This window comes from Caloenas nicobarica, chromosome 4, assembly GCF_036013445.1.
Source record: "Caloenas nicobarica isolate bCalNic1 chromosome 4, bCalNic1.hap1, whole genome shotgun sequence".
NCBI lineage: Eukaryota > Metazoa > Chordata > Aves > Columbiformes > Columbidae > Caloenas > Caloenas nicobarica.
The window spans coordinates 66,062,059-66,083,647 of record NC_088248.1 but is presented as its reverse complement, the minus strand read 5'-3'; the positions used below and the strand labels follow the sequence as shown (position 1 = coordinate 66,083,647).

The 21,589-nt window shown below is 39.4% G+C and overlaps 1 protein-coding gene across 2 annotated transcripts in view; it reads right to left on the bottom strand.

The window, feature by feature from the left end:
• Positions 1-15: 15 nt before the first annotated feature.
• Positions 16-21,589, bottom strand: part of EVC (EvC ciliary complex subunit 1) — a 49,782-nt gene continuing 28,208 nt past the window's right edge. For both annotated transcript variants that reach the window (XM_065634805.1, XM_065634806.1), the window contains exons 12-21: positions 21,276-21,488; positions 14,901-15,010; positions 13,417-13,627; positions 10,503-10,709; positions 9,558-9,702; positions 5,769-5,877; positions 3,748-3,874; positions 2,991-3,084; positions 1,692-1,803; positions 16-673 (exon numbers count right to left, since the gene is read on the bottom strand). In XM_065634805.1, coding sequence (XP_065490877.1) covers positions 592-673; positions 1,692-1,803; positions 2,991-3,084; positions 3,748-3,874; positions 5,769-5,877; positions 9,558-9,702; positions 10,503-10,709; positions 13,417-13,627; positions 14,901-15,010; positions 21,276-21,488 — 1,410 coding nt within the window. In that variant the 3' untranslated portion in view covers positions 16-591. The remainder of the gene's footprint in view (positions 674-1,691; positions 1,804-2,990; positions 3,085-3,747; positions 3,875-5,768; positions 5,878-9,557; positions 9,703-10,502; positions 10,710-13,416; positions 13,628-14,900; positions 15,011-21,275; positions 21,489-21,589) is intronic.

Sequence of the window (21,589 nt, the reverse complement as noted above, 5' to 3'; positions counted from 1 at the left end):
AATACCTTTATAAAAATCTTTGTACAAATTTTAAAAAGCATACATAGCCTTTGAAAATAAAACAAAAGAGAGACCAAATGTAATCTTTTGACATACCAATGCCATCTGAACTCTGTTTACGTATTCTTTACACTTCTATTTTTGTTAGTCCAAAGCAGCAATCACAAAATATTAAGTCCTGATCTACCACATTTAGGGCTCAAAAGCAAATGGTACATCACTATTGTAATGAAACCTTATTCAGATACACTGACCAAGGCAACCAGCCTACTGCGGATCTGTTCTCCTAGGAGTGCACTTTCCTCAGGTATATTCCTAATCTAAAATACCCTCCACATTCCCCAAATGATCTGGAAGATCTTATATTAAAGACTTCTTTGTTCCTCCTTAACAAAACCAAGTGGGAATGTTTTATTAACAGCTAAAGAAAGCCAGGATTGATTCTTGGTCCACAGCGAAAGAAGATTTCTAGGTTACTGATTTCTCTGTTGTTTCTCAGTAAAGCAGCTCAGTAAGTATTTATAGTTGTTGAGGTTCCCCAGAAGAATGCGTTGGTACTCTGTGTTCAGACAGCTCAAACAAAAGCTTTTACTACCTGTTTCCTATTTTTTCCAGCATCTTTGAGTTTTCCCTCCGTTCACTCTCTCCTTCACATGGACTTTTTAACCTCTCTCTGAAAGAAGCAAACAAGAAAAAATAAAACAAAATGGTAGACATTTTTTATTCAAATGCTACAATTCTCTCTTAAACTAATCTAATTTACTAAGAGAAAAAAGGTGCTTGCTATATAACTTCTGCACTCACTGGTTTCAGCTGCCCCTGTTGAGGCTGCCAAAACAAAGTTGCATAAACATTCCTTTGTTGGGTCCCTGTTCCCCACACACGTATTTCTTGTTGGCTGTGGGAAAGGAGTGTGTGAAAAGGGTTGATGCCATCAGGGAAAGGAGCCATCTCCTGAAGTCAGTCCCAGGCTGAGGTCACTCAGGGGATAAATACTTTTCCCCAAAGGCCTGTGGCTCCTGAGAACCAACTGTTTGCTTTGCCTGTCAACAGGATTTGCTCTGCTCAATATATCATGCCCCAGCAACCAGCTGGCTGGTTTGATCTGCCCGTAGTCATCAGCTGGCATCTTTCAGGTTTGTAGCCATTTCTTCTCCTCTAGTTAGTTCCCCAACATACGCCAACTGAAACATCTATCAAGAAAATAATTGTTAGAGCTGCTACCCTCATCAGCCAAAGACTGGCGCTTGCCTTTGTTCCTGAAATAAAGGTGGAAGTTGAAAGCCTAAATACCACAGACCATATTTTGGTTGCTACATGTCAGCCTAGTTCCATTGGATTCACTTGTCTGTGCTGATTTATGTTGTCTGTGACTCAGATTTAAAAAAAATCCCAAACTAATTAAAAGAAATTTGCAAAGAGTATTTCTCATTTCACTACCTAAAATCAAAGTTATTTATAAAATGCATAACAGCACAGTCAAGCAAAGTCAGATGATTTTCCTAAATTAAAAAAATAATACGGGGAAAAAAGGTCAAATATATGTGAGAAGTAAGTGTTAAGGAAGAAGCTCAGCTAGTGTAGGTGTTGCATTTTGTGTTTGTTTGACATACCTGCTTATCAAGAAGATTTTGTACTGCTTTTTATAAATAGTTTTTCACATGTCCATTTTTTTTTAGCCTCTACTGTACCTGCATAAGCCAGAAGTCAGCCCAGGGGGCTCTTGAGTATTTTCATGAGAATTATCTTTGTCTTCTGATTCTGGTGACTGACAGGTCTTTATTTTTGAGGTTGTTCTTTCCCCTGAATTGCCAAACGCATGTGGATTAAAAAAGAAAGAATCACAGATAGTAAAGCTTGTTTGGTTTTGATTAACCTAAAGCAAAAAAACATACTCTAACATTTCAGACATATACTTTTAAATTCCAAGGAAATCATTCCACTTTACATTAGCCTAGAATATTGGTTTTTCACTATCAGTTAGTTCTCACAGAGCAGACATTGAACTTCCATACTTGCTGAACACTGAAGTGTGTTTCCATGAGGTGGAACAGTTGAAACACCTACCATATAGTTTTGTAGCAAGTAACTGAAAATGGCTTTTTACTACCAGCAAACAGAAGAAAAGTCACTTCATAATTTTATGTGATTTGAATCAGAACAATCTGATGTTAAAAAGTCACTGGTTTAGGGCCCTGAGCTATGCTTCCACATGTGTCCCTGGGGTCATGGTGCATACGAGGACAAACAGCTCTGAACGCTTGGGAAATAACCAGCTGGGGAGAGAGATTTCAAAATTGTCCAGCTGAGTGAGCTGCTTTTCCCTTTCAGGTATCTGTCTCACCTTTCAGCATTTTTCAAAAGTAATGCGAAGTGTTTCATTCTGATAAATGACAGAAGAATTGCATGGTTCAAAGGATGAGAATTTGCATGCTCCACCCCAAATATAAACCAGGGAACACAACTACTATTCTGACAATTGGTCCCTAAGTGTCTCCTGAATAATCAATTAGTCTAACTTGTTAAAACTGCAGTAAATTCATATAAATATTTCAAATTCCTCTTCCAGTAAGGTTTTACTTCTGAGCATGTGTGTGGCAAGGCCAATTCTTCCATTCTACCAAGAGAATGAAAACTGGATGATCCAGCTCTACTGTGCTCTCAAAGACTTAGTGATCAAGATGAACATAGTCCTTTTTAGAGAACATGATAAAGACGTGAAATATAATCCTGGTTTGAGCAAGGCAAAGACCTCAGTGGATACAATGTGATCTATTAGCTAAAGGACTGCTCTGGAGTGAGGAACAGTGACACTTACTTGTGGCTCTGCTATTGGCGAGCTGGATGACCTCGGAAGGTTGCCTTTTCCATATCCCAATTAGGGAAATGGCACTGACGAAAAATCTCTCCCAAACCTCTCGTGTTACATTGCAAAATACACAGATACATGGGATTATGTGTTTTTTAAAACAATCTGGGGTTGTACCAACCTGCTGCCTTGCTTCTTTTTGAAGGTTTCTTCTTCACAGGCACTGGAACTCGGGCCAGCGCAGCCAACTCGCTCATGAAGTCCTGCTCAGCTTCCTGCGCGCAAGGATGAACCAGACATCAGTTAACACAACACGGCTTGGTTCTGGGTTGTGTTATTCTACATGTGGCATGACAAAAAGGTGTATGTCATTGCAGAAACACAGGAAACAATATGGCTAGCATTACTGATGTTTTTCCTACCAAAGACTAACAGTGAGAATCACTCTAGCTTCTTGTTAACAGCACTTGACAGAAACAGGCTGACAGCGTGCATGTGAAGAGGAGCGGGAGATCTGATGTGAAACCTGGCTGGTCGCGTCTACACTGTGTTTGGGCCTGATCCCCGTTCTTCTTGCTGTGAACTCAAGCACACTGAGGTACCAGCAGAGTGGCTGAGTAGTCTCCATCTGACTAGGTAGAGACATTCAAGTAACCAAAAAGTGAGTCTGTGCTTGCAACAGGCAATACAGCGCTGTCAATAAGCACAATAGTGAATATAACACCTCCGCCAAGTCCCTGGTTCTCTTTGTAGGAAATAGTTTCAAACTGTTAACTGTCTGTATGTGTTACTGGGTTTTGAGCTATAGCTTCAATGATGAAGGCAGTAGTGAATCCTACCATTGATTTCAACTGGGACAGCTAAGAGACCTTTACAACCTCGTCTGATGTTTTCCCATTGACTGCTTCAGATCCCTGAGTCATTTAACCCTCATCTACCTTTAGCTGATTCTCCAGCTCAGATTCGAGATGATGCAGTCCCAGCAGCTTTTGTTTCAGAGACTCCAGACGAATTTGCTGCTGCAGTTCAAACTGAGACAAAACCTTCTTTTGCTGCAGCACCATCCTGGTAAAGAGAAATTTAAAAATACCGATGTTGTTCAGACCAAGGGAGGAATACAATCCTGGTATATTTACAAGATTTTGTAGAGAGAAAGACTTATCAACAGTATCAGCCCATCCAGCTTCTCCTGGGACAAACAATTTTGCAGCAGATTTTTACTTTATTTATTTTAATAACCTGCTTGGGTTCTCCATGGAATACAATCTCCTTTCAGAGGCAGGAATTGCAGCAGGAGTTTGGCTTGTCCATGCTTGGACTTTGGGACTTGGAGTTCACCACTAATGTTGAAGTCTGCTTTCAAAGCCATTGCACATTTCTAAAGTCAGCTTTACTGTCTTCTTGCCAAAGAGACAAGATGTTAGAGGATCAGGTGTGAGGATAAGGGATTAAGAATTAGGCATTTCATTCAGGGCTCTTCAGTACCAGGTTGAGACTGAGCCAGAAATGTGTTAAATCAAAACTTGCCAACTGGGAATATTGCCAACTATATTCTTCACTGGTTTTATTTTGCTGGTTAAAGATTAATGTTAGTACAGTAGAACCTGGATGGCTGTAATTTTGCTGAATCTATATTTCTTCTGTTTTCTTGCCTGATCTACCCTGAAGCAATGCTGTCAATCACCCAATCATTCCTCAGGGAAGGGGATAACACAAATTGTTTCTGACAACTACACATAATTAAGTTGCTATTGTCATGGTCAATGCTTACAGAAGGTTAACTTTCAAATTGCTTTTTGAACTCACACTCATAACCTTGCACCAAGAGCAGAAGGAAATAAAAGAATCTATTTTGAGTTTACTAAAACTTAGAAATATTAATGGAAATTTTGTCATTAATTTACACAGGACTGGGATTTGACCATAAAAGAAATCATAATGGCAGTAGGAAAACAGGTTTCATTACTAATGGTTATGAGACCAGCTTAGATACTGAGTAGTTACATTCTTGAATGCCATATTCCTGCTTGCATGAGGGCCCATTTGATGGTATTTTGCTTTAAGACATTAGAAGAGATTCTGGGAGAAAAACTGAGACAAGAGCTAGAAGTTAATTTATATGTCAGAATAAATTATAAACTTGATAAGGAATAACTAACGGATCCTTTATGAAGCCTTTTGTTACCCAAATCCATTTCTATACTGATTCAAACAAGGATGAGAAACAGAAAGTGGGCAATGATTTCTTTCAATTTAGAAGTACCAGGATGTCTAAAAAAAGAATTAACTTCTTTAAAATGTCAAAATTGTAGATGCTGTGTTGTCCTAGGTAATAAATCAAGAGAAAAGACATAAAACAATTACAAAAACGTATCCTGTGCACGCGAAGTTGTACAGCTTTTCATGACAACTTATTGCTTTGTAATTGCAGTGCTTCTTGTCTGGACTCTAAGTTTTGTAAAATCACTAATGAATTAAATAAGAATTTTATCTAATTAACATTTGAGGGACTCCACTCTAAATTTAGTGCAAGTAATCTTGATTGTCCAAGGCATTCACTGAAATCTTAGTATATGGTTACTCAACAGCAAACTAACAAATAGGTTTTATGTTAAAAGGAGAAAAGATGGAACATAATGAATTAGAAAGCATTGGTTCCCATCCCATATTTATGTAAAATTTCTTTTAAAATTTGGCATATGTTTTGGCATTGGTTTTCAGGCTCTTTTCAAACTATGTATAGTTCTTCAGTCTGTAATTAATGAGCATCAGTTTATTTAATAAGAAAGTAATTTTCTGAGATCAAAGAGCAGACATAATTTGGCAACAGATATTTCTTTTCCATCAAAGACAAATATAAAATGCAAAATCAAGTAATTTATTCAGCCGGACATTTATGTAGATTTGCAAACACTCACAACATTTGAATAGAGGCAGCAGTGCTGCTGCCTGCTCTTACCTTTGATGCACTGTGGATGATACATTCAGGAGGCCTTTGGTCTGTTTCTCTTTCAATGCCAGTTCATTCTCTTGTTTCTTCCTAGGTCTGTTCCTTTCACCTCTTTCTGCTGAAATAATGTTTTTTTAAAATCTTCTGCTCAAAATTACAAACTCTGAGTTGTGGCAACCTTAGAATTTACGTTTTGCATCAGCACAAATTATTCCCTGTTCTAGGCAGTCTTTCCAAAGCTACTGCTCTTTAGGGATATCAAATACTTCTTACTCTTGCTCTGCCACTGTGATCTGTTGATGGACAATAGTTTGTGCATCATTTATCTGAGATGGTAATGTCACTGAATTCCTATTCTTACCTACTTCTCCTACCAGACTAAATGATTAACATGGAATTCAAAGCAGAAATTTTATGAAAAGACCTTGACACCTTAAGCCAGAACTGTAATACCTAAATGAAAAATGCATTATAAAGAAAAACTCCACTCGGAGGCTATGTAGTCATAGGAATGCAGGACTGATGTCAAAATATTCTGGTACTTTTGTGTATGCTCACACTCTACAAGTAACTTGGCATTTATCTGCTGACCAGACTCCTGACTCTTGCCCCTGAAGTCCTGCCTGGCAGCAAGGCTTGGGGCACATCTGACAGATAGGTCCGGTTTCCCTGCACCACTTTTAAATAAAACACAGAAGGAGGGAGACAGATCGGTACGTAACAGATTAGGGTGCATAACATTCTCTTGGGGAGCACCTGACCTTTTCCAAAGGCTCAGAGAGGCTGGCAGGCACCTCTCCTACCAACAGCACCATCAGGGAGCAGTTACTGGCTGAGCTTTAGGCTGGGCTGGGCTGGCTGGGAGAGAGGAGATATTCTCCACCTTTTTTTTCCTGTGGCTGTGCCAGACAGACCGTAAATTCAGATTTACTAGGCAAAGGGATACCTAAAGAAGCAAAATCCTCTAGCTTAACATTAAATCCAGTCACTGGGAGAGAGAAGCCCAGCATTATGCTCCTTGCTCCCATTTAGTTATCACTGAATGAAATACATAAAAAATTTCTTATGTGGCCATTCTAACCCCAGGGCTATGCCATAGTACGTGGCTCTACTGCCAACACTGTTTTTTCCGTCTTGTGTTTTAGAGAGAGAAGTTATAAGACTATTTGCTGAGGATCACACTCTCAGTGTGGCGATCATGCCTGGAGATCACCTGACAAAGCAGGCTCTACAGAAAAGGAAGAAAGATGGGTGTTCTGCCTCCTGGCTGAGCTTGGATGGAAAGCAGTTGGCTGCCTAGCAAGGCCAGAGCAGAGCATCAGGCTGTTAAGAACCATGGAGAGAAATTTAAGTGTTTCTGGGGCTGGTACAGCAGCTGAAATGAGAAAGGAGTGGGGTTCTGCATCACAAATTTGGACAAAGCTTAAAGACATTGCGCGTATTAAGACATGTAAGTCCCTCATTAAATGGTAGTCCCCACTCCTAATGTAAAACGCACCAACAAAGTTGAAGTAGTTATCTGTTGATACCGAAAATCTCAGCTGGGTTGCAGCATGCACATATAGGTTTGCAATATTTTTTCACAGTACCATTTAATTTGATCTGTGAATTTCAGCTGGATTTCTCTCTGGACACCCAAATATAAACCACTCCTGCTTTTATTACCACCATAAATACTCTCTCCCTCATGCTTGTAGGCTTACATTGCAGCAGCAGGATTTTCTTTTTCTTCAGTTGAAAAGAAAATGTGCTCTGCTTACACATGTAATTTTTCTTCCTTGTAGTTCATGGAACACCAATACACTGAAACAATAATGCATCCACACAAACTATAGGAGAAAAAATAATCTAAATAAGCAGTTACCAGAAGGCCTACCTTAGTTCTAGTGACTGGTATTTTAGGTCTCACAACCTAACTGGGAGACCAGTTGAGAACAATATCAAAACACTGATAAAGCAGAACATTCAAGTGTGTGATGACAACCATCTAAGCTCAGATCAGAGAAGCATTCTGGAACAGGCTTCAGTTTTAATTCCTGCTTAAATCAAAGGGATTTCAGGCTCTGTAGTTGGCTGAGTCAGGGCTAAAGAAGTCTTTAGAGGGACTTTGCAAGAACTCAAGGAACTGACTGACTTGTTAGCTGCCAATGTCTAAAATACAGATTGTCAAAAATGTCTACGAAGATTTTGCCTAAGCCTGGTACTTCAGATTCCAATATTAAAGTCTTCAAGGTTCACAACAGAGTGGTGCAGAACAGATTGGTTCTGTCTTATAACCAGTGAGCATATCTAGCTCCTATGGGGGCTCACAAATCTTTCCTACCAGCTCATCTCTGCATCTCGGCCTTGAGTGGATACGCCTGTTCCTCTTCAAAAACTCTCTTCACGGAATCACAGAATCACAGAATGTTAGGGATTGGAAGGGACCTCGAAAGATCATCCAGTCCAATCCCCCTGCCGGAACAGGAACACCCAGATGAGGTTACACAGGAAGGTGTCCAGGCGGGTTTTGAATGTCTCCAGAGAAGGAGACTCCACAACCTCCCTGGGCAGCCTGTTCCAGTGTTCCGTCACCCTCACTGAGAAGAAGTTTCTTCTCAAATTTAAGTGGAACCTCTTGTGTTCCAGTTTGCATCCATCACCCCTTGTCTTACCATTGGTTGTCTGTGGTTAAAGTTCTATTTAAAATTGCATACTCACTTTTTAGAAAAAAAATCCATTCCATGTGTCTCAAATACTTAGCCTCTGATGATATTGTCATTTTGCTAACATGCTAACTTCATTAAATGCCAATAGTCTTCACCCAGGAGAGGAGAGAGTGTTTACAAAAGAAATCAATAATCACAGTTTGCTTTTATTCTCCTGTCCTGAAGGAACTGAGCAATTAAAAATAATTCCAGGAGAAATTCCCTGTATTTATTTGAGATTCAGCAGTTCATAATCATCTTCAGCAGTTTCACAACTGGGAAGAGGCTCCTGGTTGACAGCTAAGAAACAATTCAATAGCTCACACAACATTCCAGGATGGGCATGCTCGGCTTTTTGGTGTCTCCTCTAATGCATTTCCTCAACTTCAGAGACAATAACATTTCACTGAGCCCAAAAAAAGGAATGAATATGAGAATCTACTCTCCAAAGCTGAGGGCAGTCACCTCAGAGGAAGCAGACTGTGAGCCAATGATGTTTATGTTTTCTAACATGGGAGCAGGGATTGCGAATTCAGATCTCCTCCCTTCTAGGGAAAAGATTCAGTTTGCAGGGGCCTGTCATATACCCTCTCTCTCCCCCTTTGCATATTTGATTCATGGATTCATTTTATTTGCATACATTAATACGCAAAGTTGAACAGTGTTTATGGTAGATGTCAGCTGCACAACCTAACACTTGTACAACTCTTTGCTTTCTATATTATTCTGTCTTGTGTTGAGATTCAGAGCACCAGAAAATCAACTGCTGGTGGTTATGACTATGGTGGCATCTCTGATCTTAGCTTGGTGAACCAGAGTTTGTGGTTAAGCTATAACCTTCAACACTGGGTTATCATTCTGTGTGTCTGTACCAAACTTCGAGTAACAGGGTCCTGCATCTATGACTGTAATTCAAGTCATTATTAATAATAACAGTTCTACCTCTTCTTCTTCAAGGATGGAAATCGACCTGCACATTCATTTTGCTTTGTTGCTTAATTTTAAATAACAGATTTCCATTGTATTTAAAAGAAGTCTTTACAGTGATAAGAAAATTAATTTATCTGTTCAAAACCAAGAATTATCTTATAGCTGTCAATCTCATACATACCTTGTAAGGATTTCAATTGTTGAAGCTTTTTCCCTTCATAGTCTTCTATGATTTCTCCTAATTGCTGATAGTAGTTTTGCACCAGTCTATTAATATTATTGCTGGTCCCATACACACTTTCTACAGCAGCTTCCACCAGTCTCTCCTGTAGTACACAATACAAGTCACAATTCATTTTCTAACTCAAAAACTGAAGTGTTTTGATCTAAGACTGAAGACCCAATCTAATTTTGTATGTGCACACAAAATTGTGAATTTTATGCTTTAAAAATGTGGCAGACTGACATGCTGGAAAACTGGTATTTCTATTCATCCATGGAAAATTTCAACATTAAAAATTACAGTAAAATCTTTCTAATGTGCCTCACCTCCATCTGGGAATGGGCCATTCTCCCATCTGTTCAATTTCTGTAGCCCATTCTACCTGTCAACCTGACCGCCAGCAAACTAAACCAATATATATGTAGCTCTATTACAACTTTCCATTACAGAGAAAATCCAAATATTTACTTTGAAACAATTTTATACACCTGTGAAGCAAGTTTTATTTTTATTTAATTATTTGTCTATGAATAAAGCTTTTAATATACAAATACTATTAATTAACCATAAAACTTTCACCAATACATAACCATCTCCACTTCTTCCTCATTTTTGCTATTATCTGTCCTCAAGAACTCTCTCAATATTTTTTATGTTCCTGGGTTTGGCTTAATAAAACTTGTTTTGGCTGCTATAGCAAGTCACTAGAAAATATTGTACTTCTACATAAGTGCTAGTTTGTAAATACTTTGCAAAGTATATTCAGTTTTGACACAGGTTGTTACAGCACAGTCTCCTGCTGAATATTTCTAGACATATGGTAATGCACAAATGAAATTGCCTTCCATTGTAGAAAAGTAGCACTCATTTTGTTTGGAAAACTGCTATCAAACATTTCCATACCTTGAAGTCCTGTTCATCATCTGTACTCTTTTCTCCAGCTTCCCGTCGGGCATGCTGCAGCAGTGTCTGCCCAATCACCTGCTCCATGTGCTGCTGAAGAAAATGAAGAGCTTCCTGAATTTCTGTGACTAGCTGCTGGTGAAATTCTAAATGGGTTTGCTGCGTTTCTTCCTCAAGCTTCTCCTCCTCTTCCAGAATGTGGGACTCCTGGTAATCAGACAAAAAGATTGCACTGCCATTTAAATACGCTGACAAAATTATTCAGCTACGCTTCAAGAGAAAGTCCTACACCTATTGAGAATGTTACTGTTTTAATACTTGGAATAATCTAATTTCCAGAGGAAGTTTATGTGGAGTCACTTAACACATTCGCCCTTGCAACAAAACTATTGCCTCTGTCATGATACATACAATAACAGCTGCATTTTTCCCCACTGGTCATCTCCAAGTGATATATTCCCATCTTTGTATTCTGTACTGTTGAATTTGGTCTCATGTCTATTAGAAATATGAAAAATCTAGCTCAAATATCCTGAGTCCAGTAAAGGATAACTACAGATGCCTCGATAAAGTGCACAGGAACAAGGCAAGCACACAGTTATGCACCTGGAATACTTGTACTCTGTGGGGTCTACCTGAGAAGAAGGTGGTATATTGGTACTTAATAGCCCTTGGGAGAGATCATGAATGTGTTTAACAGCACTTGGAAAACATTTGCACTCTTGGCATCTATAGCATCCTTTGGTGATGAGTTCTACAGCTTATCCACACGTTTCTTAATTTTGAAACTGCCATCTAATAGCTTCGCTCAGTGCTCTCTTATTAGAAAGAAGTGAAAAATTGTTCCCTATTCACATCTTTTATGTCAGTTTTAAAACCTATATTATTCCAGAAGACACCTCTTTTTTAGGCTGAAGAGTTCTAGTCTCTTGAGGTCTTTAGACCACTCTTGCCACCATTTTCTATGCTTTTTTTAAAATCCACTTTCCTTCTAAACTCTTTTTAGCACACAATAGTATACACTCACCAGCATGACCTGTTCTGTCTTCTTTACATGTATTAGTCTTCCATAGACTGCCTTCTATTGAGTTGCTGATGTCCCTCTTATATTCTCATTTAAAGTTAAATGACATTAAATTATCCTGGGGCATTCGACAGTACCTATTTTGATTCACCCTTGGAAATAAGAAATGGAAGCAGCAAAAAAACCCTGATCTGCCCAACTTTATCTGTGGAAAATAATGATGTCCCTATTAATGCTGGGTTATTCTGATACCTTTATTTATAGCTCAGACATATGTTTTTGGTGTTATTTTAGACAGCTGGAATGCCATTAAACCGTTTCTAATTTTTTTAAGAGACTCAATGTCATGTTATTATGTCCAAGCTAGGATTCTCTAGTGTTGTTTTACATTTTGTTTGAAACCAACAGCTAGACATGATGCTGTCTGCCAGTCTAAAATTGGCACAAGCTCAAAGTAAGTTTAGTCCAAACAACATGGTATGTCTAAAACTCTGGTCAAGTGTCTGTAAATCAACCTTTTCCTTAACTCCGTATACATTGGTTCTGGTTTTGGAGGTTGCTTATAACACCTTTTGTTCTCTGATTTTTCACAATTGCTCACCTTGGCCCTGCTTCTTTGGCAGCAAGAATCTTATTACGTGTATTTTTAGGCACTTCTTTGTGAGATGGGTTTTGGCTGGCCTTGGAAAGAAGCTGGAACGGAGAGGGGCCAAAGGAATGGTAATATCTGGGGACATTTCATTTTTGTTAGGGAGCATGGTGATTGTATCAAATAACGTCCCTGTGGGAACTAAGTCAGAAGGATTAGTGGAAAGCACATAACAAGAGAAATGTAGTCATATGCATCTGTATTTTATTATTTTATATTTTCTTTCTTCTGAAGGTTAATAAGATTTTGAGATTTTTCACACTTAACAGGAACTACTTCAATAGAAGTATCGAATATGAAAATGGCAGCAGACAGAACTTCCTTATTCCTCTTCCAAATGGAGAATTGGGGTTTGTATTATGCAAATCAGAATTACAGGGACACAAAATATCATCTCTCAGCTAATTACATAGCAACAGCATGGAGCACAGAGCTGCAAAGTGTTGGATGGGTTCAACCCCTATGCGCAGCAGCAGTGGGTTGGGCAGGGGCTATCACTGACACCTGCTAGCAGGGTCCTCTGAGGTTGAAATCTGAAATTCTGTGTTGTTCTAGGTAAATATCCAATGCAGGTAAGTAAATATCTGACAACACTTAATGGATTAACCCTAAAAACCAATCACAAACAGATCTGAAAGCAACCTGTGGGAATATCAAGTCTATAAATCCTTTAAACTTTCTCCCGCCTACAGGAGCCAGATTATTTGGCAGGATGTCAGGGGAATGGATGCTGAGCATCTCATGGATAGAGGAGATAGAAAAAAGAATTAAAATGATGACACTAGAGAAGAACTTGCTAGGTCTGGTGGAGGGAAGAATTTCTTCTGATGCTCAAGTAAGAACTTTTCAAGTGCATATTATGATCCCTAGCAGAATTAACTGGAGCTTATCTTACCCTGAAGCAGTAACTTGCATAGAAGTCCTTTATAGATGTTGGCATGCCTTCTTTCAACAGTATTTTCATATAGAATAACTAGCTAAATATGCTTGCTGTGATAACATATATCACAGATAGCTAGCCAGTAGATAAGGCATTTGGGAATTTTAAATGTCTGCCCAAACTAAAACAGGCACACGCAGGGACCTCCTCAGCAGTGGGTGCATTTTTGACAGAGAATATTTTCCTTTCTATTTGGAAGTCAAACATTTTTATTTTTTGATATCTTCTATGACTACTTCTAATGCCAGACATCATAGCATATGAGACCTCTAGAGAAAAAACACCCAGACACTGTACCTACCACTGCCTTCTGTAGCTGCCACTGGTCCTCATCTTGGCAGGGGGAGGATCCCTTCTGCAGGGCGTGCTGCTCTCTCAGTTCCTGAAGCAAGCTCTTCTTTCTGGACATTCTCATGCGAGCCAGGGCTGCCATTCCAAGTCTTCGGAGGGTTAACCTTGTGAGTACTGGACACAGCAGAAGTTGGTGTTTTTGCAATATATAGTTAACAGACCTGCAAAAAGGACCATTGAAAATCAATCAGCTAAGCTGTTTGCTGATTTGGCACACCTATGTTCAGCAAAGTCATTGCTCAAAGATGACAAGAGTTACTATTCACTCTGTGTAATGTCTTCTTGTACAAAGCACACCTTGGAAAACTGCTCAGGTGTAAAAATGGAAATTGCTGTGATAAACTTCTAGTTCTGTCACACTGAAGTTAAAGTAAAAATAGAAAAAAGAGAAATAATCATCTATAATTACATAACGAAAGTCGGGCTTTATTTTAATAGCAGACTTGAAATAAGATGAAAAGAGCATGTAATCAGAACTACAGGGAAGTTATTTCAAGAAAATGCAAGGCAGCATATCTTGGATTCCCAAGGAGGTACACTCTGAACAGACACTGAAGAGGCTCGTGTTAGCTGGCAGGGCAAACATGGCTGGAGCAAGTTTGTGGTGAATTTTAAATAGAGAGCAAATTTTGAAATTGATTCTGGACCAGGCAAGTGAAATCTCTGTGCACATATGGGATGACATTGTGCCTCTATGTAACTTTTGTGTACGTGTAAGGCATGGTGAGCATTCTAGATACTGCATCTTGGGAAACACTGAAGTCAGAATGTGAAAATGTAAGGCTGAACTGAAAAGTAGAGCCAAATAAAGGAGTGCAATGGCAATAATATCGATATTCCAAATAGACAAGTCTTCAAATGTTTTGATCCTTGGTAATGTGAAGATCTTGGTGAATTAAGTCATTCGATATCTTAATCAAAACGAGGAAAAACTGTGGTTGAGAAGTATCTATATCAAAAAGATGTTTAGCTCTAGAAAGATGATACAAAACTAGAAGTTTCCTTGGTGAATACAGACAAGAGAATGCAAGAGAAGAGTCATTATCATGCAAAGTGATGGTCAGTGGTATTGTAGTAGCAGAAAGCAAAGGCAGAGCTGAATGATGCTGGACTGAACATTTTATCTTGAAGGATATCCAACTTCAATGTGACACACAGAGTACAAAAAGAGGCTGATTCAAGATTAGAAATCACTCACAAACCTAGGAGCAGATACAAAGAAAGCACACCACTTGACACTTCTTTCTACTTACCAGGAGTCATGATTTTTTTTTTTTTTGATACTCAAGGCAAAAACTAGAGTAACTGCCTCTCTGTCTGAAGATGCTCATAGTCCCTCAACCCTGCTTTCCACAACGTAATGTACACAAGTTTTTAACTGTGCATGCAGCAGTGTAGTTTTGCCCCACTGCTTACTGATAAAACCAAACTTACTCATCACTGAGGCATCCTAGTCTGCTTATGACACCTTGAATTATCTTCTCTTGTTTCTCAGACAGGTGCTTCTGCATCACAGCAGACAGAGCATATTCCTTTAGCCATAGCTAAAAGCAGGGGGAAAAAAAATACAATCATAAGGTACTCTGATTCCAGTCATTCCAGTCATCATATTAAGAAACAGGGGGTTATTTGATGTTATTTTGCTAAAAACAATCATCCTCCTCAATCAAGAAAAAAATTCATGCTGAATTAAAATTATTCTACTTAGAAGTATTTTTTTCTCAATGGTCAAATTCTTAAACAAAGCCCACTGAAAAGAAAGGGAGGCTTTGCAACTGTTTTGGATCAGCCCTGAGCTGTGTCTCCTACAGATTTTCTGGTTTCAGCAACAGAAGAACAAGAAAAAAAAAAAAACAATATGGCACAAAATAGTGCATCGACTGTTATCAGCAGGTTGCAGTGGGCTTTTTTTTTCGGTAGTAGAGAATGTAGTTTTTATTTTCACTGAACAAAATGAATGTATCATCTTCCATCACACTTTTGTGTATAGTACACAGTGCTAATAGTTAGAGATGGAGATTGTATGATTAGGTGCGTAGACTGCAAGTTTACAGCTCCTTCAGGGTGATATTTAGATCAAAGAATTTAATCTTTAAATGTTTTGATGGATTTGCCATTAGACTGTAAACTAGTGGAGATACGGACTTTAGATTTTGTTTAGCATATTGCCAGAATTTAATTAATAATAAGCTGTAAAATTAAATGGTTTTAAGGCCCAAACTCTATTACTGTGAGATGAAGAGTATATTTTAGGCTACACTGGCAGCTAGATAAATGCAGGTTGCCTGCAGATGTATGCAGAGCTCTAAATTAAATATAATACTCGGGCTCTCTGACAGCTTCACTTCATGTTCTAGCCTCATTCAGAACACAAAGGACTAAATTTTCTATTATTGCAGACAGCAAGGTTCCACTAGATCAACACCTCTAGCAAAGAATTAGATATGTAATGAAAAAATCCTTAGCATTAGGAACTAGGGGTGGTACTGGGCCTTCCTATTGGATTTGATAATCTTTTCCCTGGGAAGCAGTGACCTGTGCAGGAGAGAGGGTCTACCTGTGAGCACAGAATGAACTCCCCTGGGAAACGCAGAACATCAAAAACCACATCGCCTTTGCCTTTAAAATAAAAATGTCTTTCTTGGATGGTGCTTTCTCTGCGGTATACACAGCAACACATATAACTGACCCTCTCCATGCAGAAAACCTTACCAAAACACATGCTCCTGAGCAGGATGCCTGAGAATGATGGGCAGCCAGCCAACAACACATGACAGATGGAAGAAGCTCAGCTGAGCATGAGAAGCACAGCCTGAAAGTCTGCACAGCGCCGGGGAGCCCACCAGGCCGCTCTCGGGAAGAGCTGCAGGATGTACCTGTGTAGCCAGACTTCCACTGATTTGAGTCTAGGCAATTCTTAAAAATCACAGAGTACAGCAGAGCACAGTGCCCTCTCTGATTGCATCCTGCAAGTGTCACATTAAACTCTATCAGGTCTCCAGGTATCATCATGACAGATGGCAAATACTCACTTGAAGTAATAACTGTATCAGTGTTGCCCTTCAGCAGCTCTATGGATATGGTTTCCTAGTGTTTCACACCTCTCTGCATATGCCTCATAGATCCATCACGTTGTGTATTTTAATGTCTCAGCAATTAGAAGAAGGCTTCATAATGACTTTTTACTTTCTAGAAGCACTTTCATTTTCAATGAGAGTCTGCTCGTGGCTCAGATGTGACTTCTCAGCATTTTTGGAGACATGGTTATTCACTGACAAGTTGCTCAAGAAGGGCCTGTGTGCACACCTACTCTAAACCAGCATGTGGATTAAATCTGATGTAGATCATCAAGATGGGAGATGTTTTCTGAATTACAATTGGAATGGTAAATGATATAATATTGCAGCCAAGAACCCCAAATTTAGCACCTCTGCTGCTATCGATACATCCTATCCAAAAAGGCACTCAGAATGATATCAAAGACAGGGAATGTAGTCTCTGTTTACTTCTGTCTATGAAGAAACAGTCTAATTCTGTAGTGGTGAACACAGAGTTTCTTTTGAAGGAAAAGAATGAGTCACCTTTTCCATAGCAAGTGCATTTAAGGTAGGCTGTACACAAAATTGATAAAAGGCCTCTTCACTGCACCACCCCTTCCCCTCCCCCCAAGACCTATGGAAAGCTCAGAATAGAGCAGAGTACATCAGCCATGTAAGTAGTAAGAGAAGAAAGAGGAGATGTAGTAATACACATTTAAGATCGGATGATAATTAAAGAAGATTGAGGTTTGGACCAAATACTAAACCAGTGTTTTGTCTCAAAAGCTATTAAGAAGATGATCAAGAAGGGAGGGATCAGCTGGGAATAAAGAGAATATTGTATGTTTTATTGGAAGCAACACTTCAGCAGCTCACTGGGATGGGGAGCTGGGTATTTTCCGCCTCTGAAATACCAGAAGAACTTTCACACACAAGCACAAATGCAACAGCAAAGATCCTCTGGGAATTTTAATTTGAGGCTGCTGATATACAGCTGAAAGCCAGCAAATTAGAGGCAACTATTTCATTAAGCTGGTTGGAAAGGTCAGGCTTTGTGCTTCACCAGTCTTCCAATGCTAGGTCAAGTCACCAGGCGCCTCTCCAAGCTTTCCCATTCTTGGGGTGGTCTTACTTTGCCCAGAGACAGCTCAGTATGGAGCAGAGAAAATGATGCTGCTGCACAGACTCAGCAGCTGGAAGAGAGGTTGGGCTCTCTGATTCCTGGATTTGACCAGCAACATCAGTGACAAATGCATCATAAATAAGAGAGTAAAGCTCCAAGGAATGTCTGGCTCCTTGAAGAGTCATTCCAATCGCTATGAAAAAATAAGTATAAAATGAAGAGATAATCAGATAACTGATAACTGATAAAACTGATAAGCAGATACTGGTTCAGCTTTCTGGGTGTCAAGGAACAATGTGGAAATGGATGGAAATGTCCTCACCCCTATTTTCTCTGTAAGCTTCTCAGTGTTTTGCTTCCTGGCAACAAGTCCATTACAAGATCTTCTGGAGCACTGCTAACATTAAGCATTACCCTCTGGCAATAAAGTTGAGGAATATGCCTTTGGTAGGTAATGAAACCCATAAAACATTTTAAGTTAGACCTCAGATATAATGGCAAATTAGACCCAAATAAGCTCACTCTTTTTTCTGCAGCTCTCAGTTTGACATTTTTAGGACAGATTCTCAGGAAATAGAAGGAAAGCAATTTCTTCCTAACAGCCTGTAGATGGGGTGTGATGCACACTGAATGCCAAGCAAGTACTTCATCCTGGTGCAGCTGTAACCACTGCCCAGGCAGGAGAGCTGGGCTACAGACATCATGAGGTAGTGGCTATGTGGGAAAATGCTCAAAATTTATCTTCATTAGTCATTTATTCTCATTTGCCTCACTCACTTCCTCAAGTGTATAAGACAAAAGTGAAATATGAAACTGATTTTTTCTTTTCAATTGTAAAAGAGATTCTCTTCCCCCAAAGGACATCATATTCCAGACATGTATAAATGCTAGGAAAGATAAAACTAAAAAAAAATAATGCAGTGCAAGTAAATGGGAAAACTGTCTTTTTGAGCCACCTTGAAAAGCATACATAAATACCTTGGTGAAAAGCACTCTGGTGTTAGATTTCCCAAGTCTGTAAAGCAAGTGACTATGTAACTCTTAGTATAGTACATTTATCAAGAGACAAATGAAAGACATCTTCTGCTGGAAAATGCACGACAAATTAAAAGGCCTGTCAATATAAATGTTGATTTATGGATCTTCTGTCATACTCAGCACCATAATATCTATGGAATCTCCTAAGTGACATGATCACATATTACAAGTGCCTGATCTCTCTTCTTTTCTTAAGGTGGAAACCAAGTGCTCCTTTTTGTAGGATGCAAGTGCCAGCTTATTGCTTAAATGTGCATGCTGCTGCATTTATGCTAGGAAAGGGCCAAGAGATGCACTTTGCATTTGAATGTAATTTAATGAGTTGTGTGATGTTTTTCAGACTTGTTTATAAAGAAAATCTGCCAGCCTAGCTTTGGTGGAATAGCTATCTCTCTGCACACTCTCTTCAGAGATATAGCAGACTTTTTTCCAGTTTAGTTCAAACCACTTCCAAAAAGCCACATGCATTAAGTTAAAAAATCTATGATTACCTAAGCTCAAGCAAAGAATATTGTATTGAGGGATCACACATTTTCCCCCTAGAAGAAACCCTTGTCTCTTCTAGGAATTTATCCCAGAATCACTCCTCCTTAGGACTGCTCTGTCTGCCGCTCAGGAAATTTTTTTGTTGAATAAAGCCCAACTGCAGTGCTGGTGACCCAGAGACCAATGTGAGAACTCTGTCATTGCTAAGTGAATTCCTCTATAGATCATTAATTACTGTTAATCATGTCAGCAAACCCTTTACTGTTGTTGATTTGTGGTTTTGTTGTTGTTGTTTGTGTGTGGGGGGGTTTTGTTTGTTTGGGGGTTTTTTTCAGCTAGGAAGCCATCTGCTTTGTATTATGAATGCTACGGTACACTGAAAGTGATGGGAAGTCAACTTTCTATTTTAAATAACCTATGCTTGGGCATAACTGGAACATCTGAATTCACATAAAATGAATCCATCACACAGTTCTGCCCAGAGAGCTATTACCCAGCAACTGGGTGAACTAATCCTTTTAATCCCTTGAGGAAAAAACCCAGGGTGTGGTTTCTCTACTCAATACTCCCAAGGAGAGTAACAGAGGAAAGCATAAACAGCATTTTTTGAACAAAACTTTACATCTGAGATCTCCTCCTCTGTGGAGAGTCTCCTAGCTGTTAAACAATATCCTCTCTGGCCCTGAACAATTGCTGGGGTTCAATGGGACAGTGGAAAGACGAGACCAGAGGTGCCCTACTGTGCACTCTGACTTCTGAGACTAATCATAACTTGCACACCAGAATCTCCTCCTTCTTGGACTGTGGTTTTCTATGACAGCAGATACCACCATGGTGCTTTGGGCTCCATGCACCTACTTGTACTACACCTACTAGTCCCGGCTGCTTGGAACATTCACATACAAGGGCGGGCAATTTGTGAACCCTTAGTGAACATGAAAACAAACAGCAACCTAGAGGTTTAAGCTTATCAAGTCTGGAATTGGATCTCATCCTTGATAAAAAGGGGAAAAATAAATTAAAAAAAAGAGTGGAGGTCAGACACGGTTTCATTAACCACTGAATGTATAGGTATGCCAAATTCAAATACTAAATGCCAGACAGCAGTTCTAGAAAACACAAATGACCATGCTTAACCTAAAGCATGTGAGCAGACTCATTGGCAACAGTGGTCAGTCAGGGAGGTCCATGTTGTATAACTCCAGATTAAGGAATATAGAGACAAAAAAAACCCCCTTTTATTTAGGAAGCTCTAATCAGGGACGTCAAACTCATTTTCAATGGTGGCCACATCAGTCTCTGCAGGAGTAGTTACATTTATACAGTCCTAAAATTACATTTGGCCCTTTGAAGGCAACCACAAGGCTGATGTGGCCCACAGTGAAAATGAGTTTGACACCCCTGCTCGATATGTTGCAGCACACACTTGACATTTGTGAAGGGGCATACCTGCGTATATGGAAGGTCTTTCCTTGACTAAGCTGTCAGTCTTCAAAGTTGTGTTAATAGAGACATAGCTCTGCATGAATAAATTGAAGGTATATTTGAGTTCCAGCCTAAGTCTGAAGACACCTGCCTCCACATTCACTGTTGTTGCTTTTCTCCTCTGGTGTTAATGCCTCCTATGCGCAGGAAAGCTGGATGTGTGTTCTTAATCTTCTCAGAGTAAAGAATAACTTTTATATAAAGAGTGTCCTATATGTTTCTAATTATTATAGTATTAATACATAAAAATGGCCGCCTTTCCTATAAACTATACTCGTATGTACCCTCTCCAAAAAGACCTCATGAAGGTTTTTTTGAACTGCTTCTATAGATGCTCAAGAGTTAAGGACATCAGATAGCAGCGCTGCCAAAAAATGTTTATGTGCTGACAAAGCTGTCAAACACTGTGGACAGATGTTCAGTAATTACTGTCTGACTCTTCTATGCAAGTCTACACGCACAGCATAAATATTCATTCTATACTGCAGGTCAAACTACCCATCTCGAGTCTGGATTTGTGTCTGCGCCTGGGCTGTGTATTTATACACAAAATACTCCTCATAGATAAATATTTTGATAATCTTTTTCCATATCCCTGTTTTCAGACCCTGGGGTCCCAGAACATAATATGGGTCTTACCTTTTTTTCTTGCAATAGTTGTTCCTGGTAAAGCTTCCAGCGTCTCTGGTGGTGGGTCTCCCATTTCTCCAGCTGAGGGACCAAATTCTCCTGCCACTCCTCTTTCAGAAGCTCACATTCTCTTACAGAAAGACCGGTCACAACAGGCAGGGTCTGAAGAAAAAGCTTTGTCACCAGCTCCGCTAAAGCATGGGAAGCTTTATTGTACAACTCCTAACAGAGGGACAAAGAGAGATAGAGCCAGATAGGTGAGAAAGTGAACCTTTGGAGCTGCTTCATCGCATGTCTCCAGGATGCCAGTGAAGGAACCATGT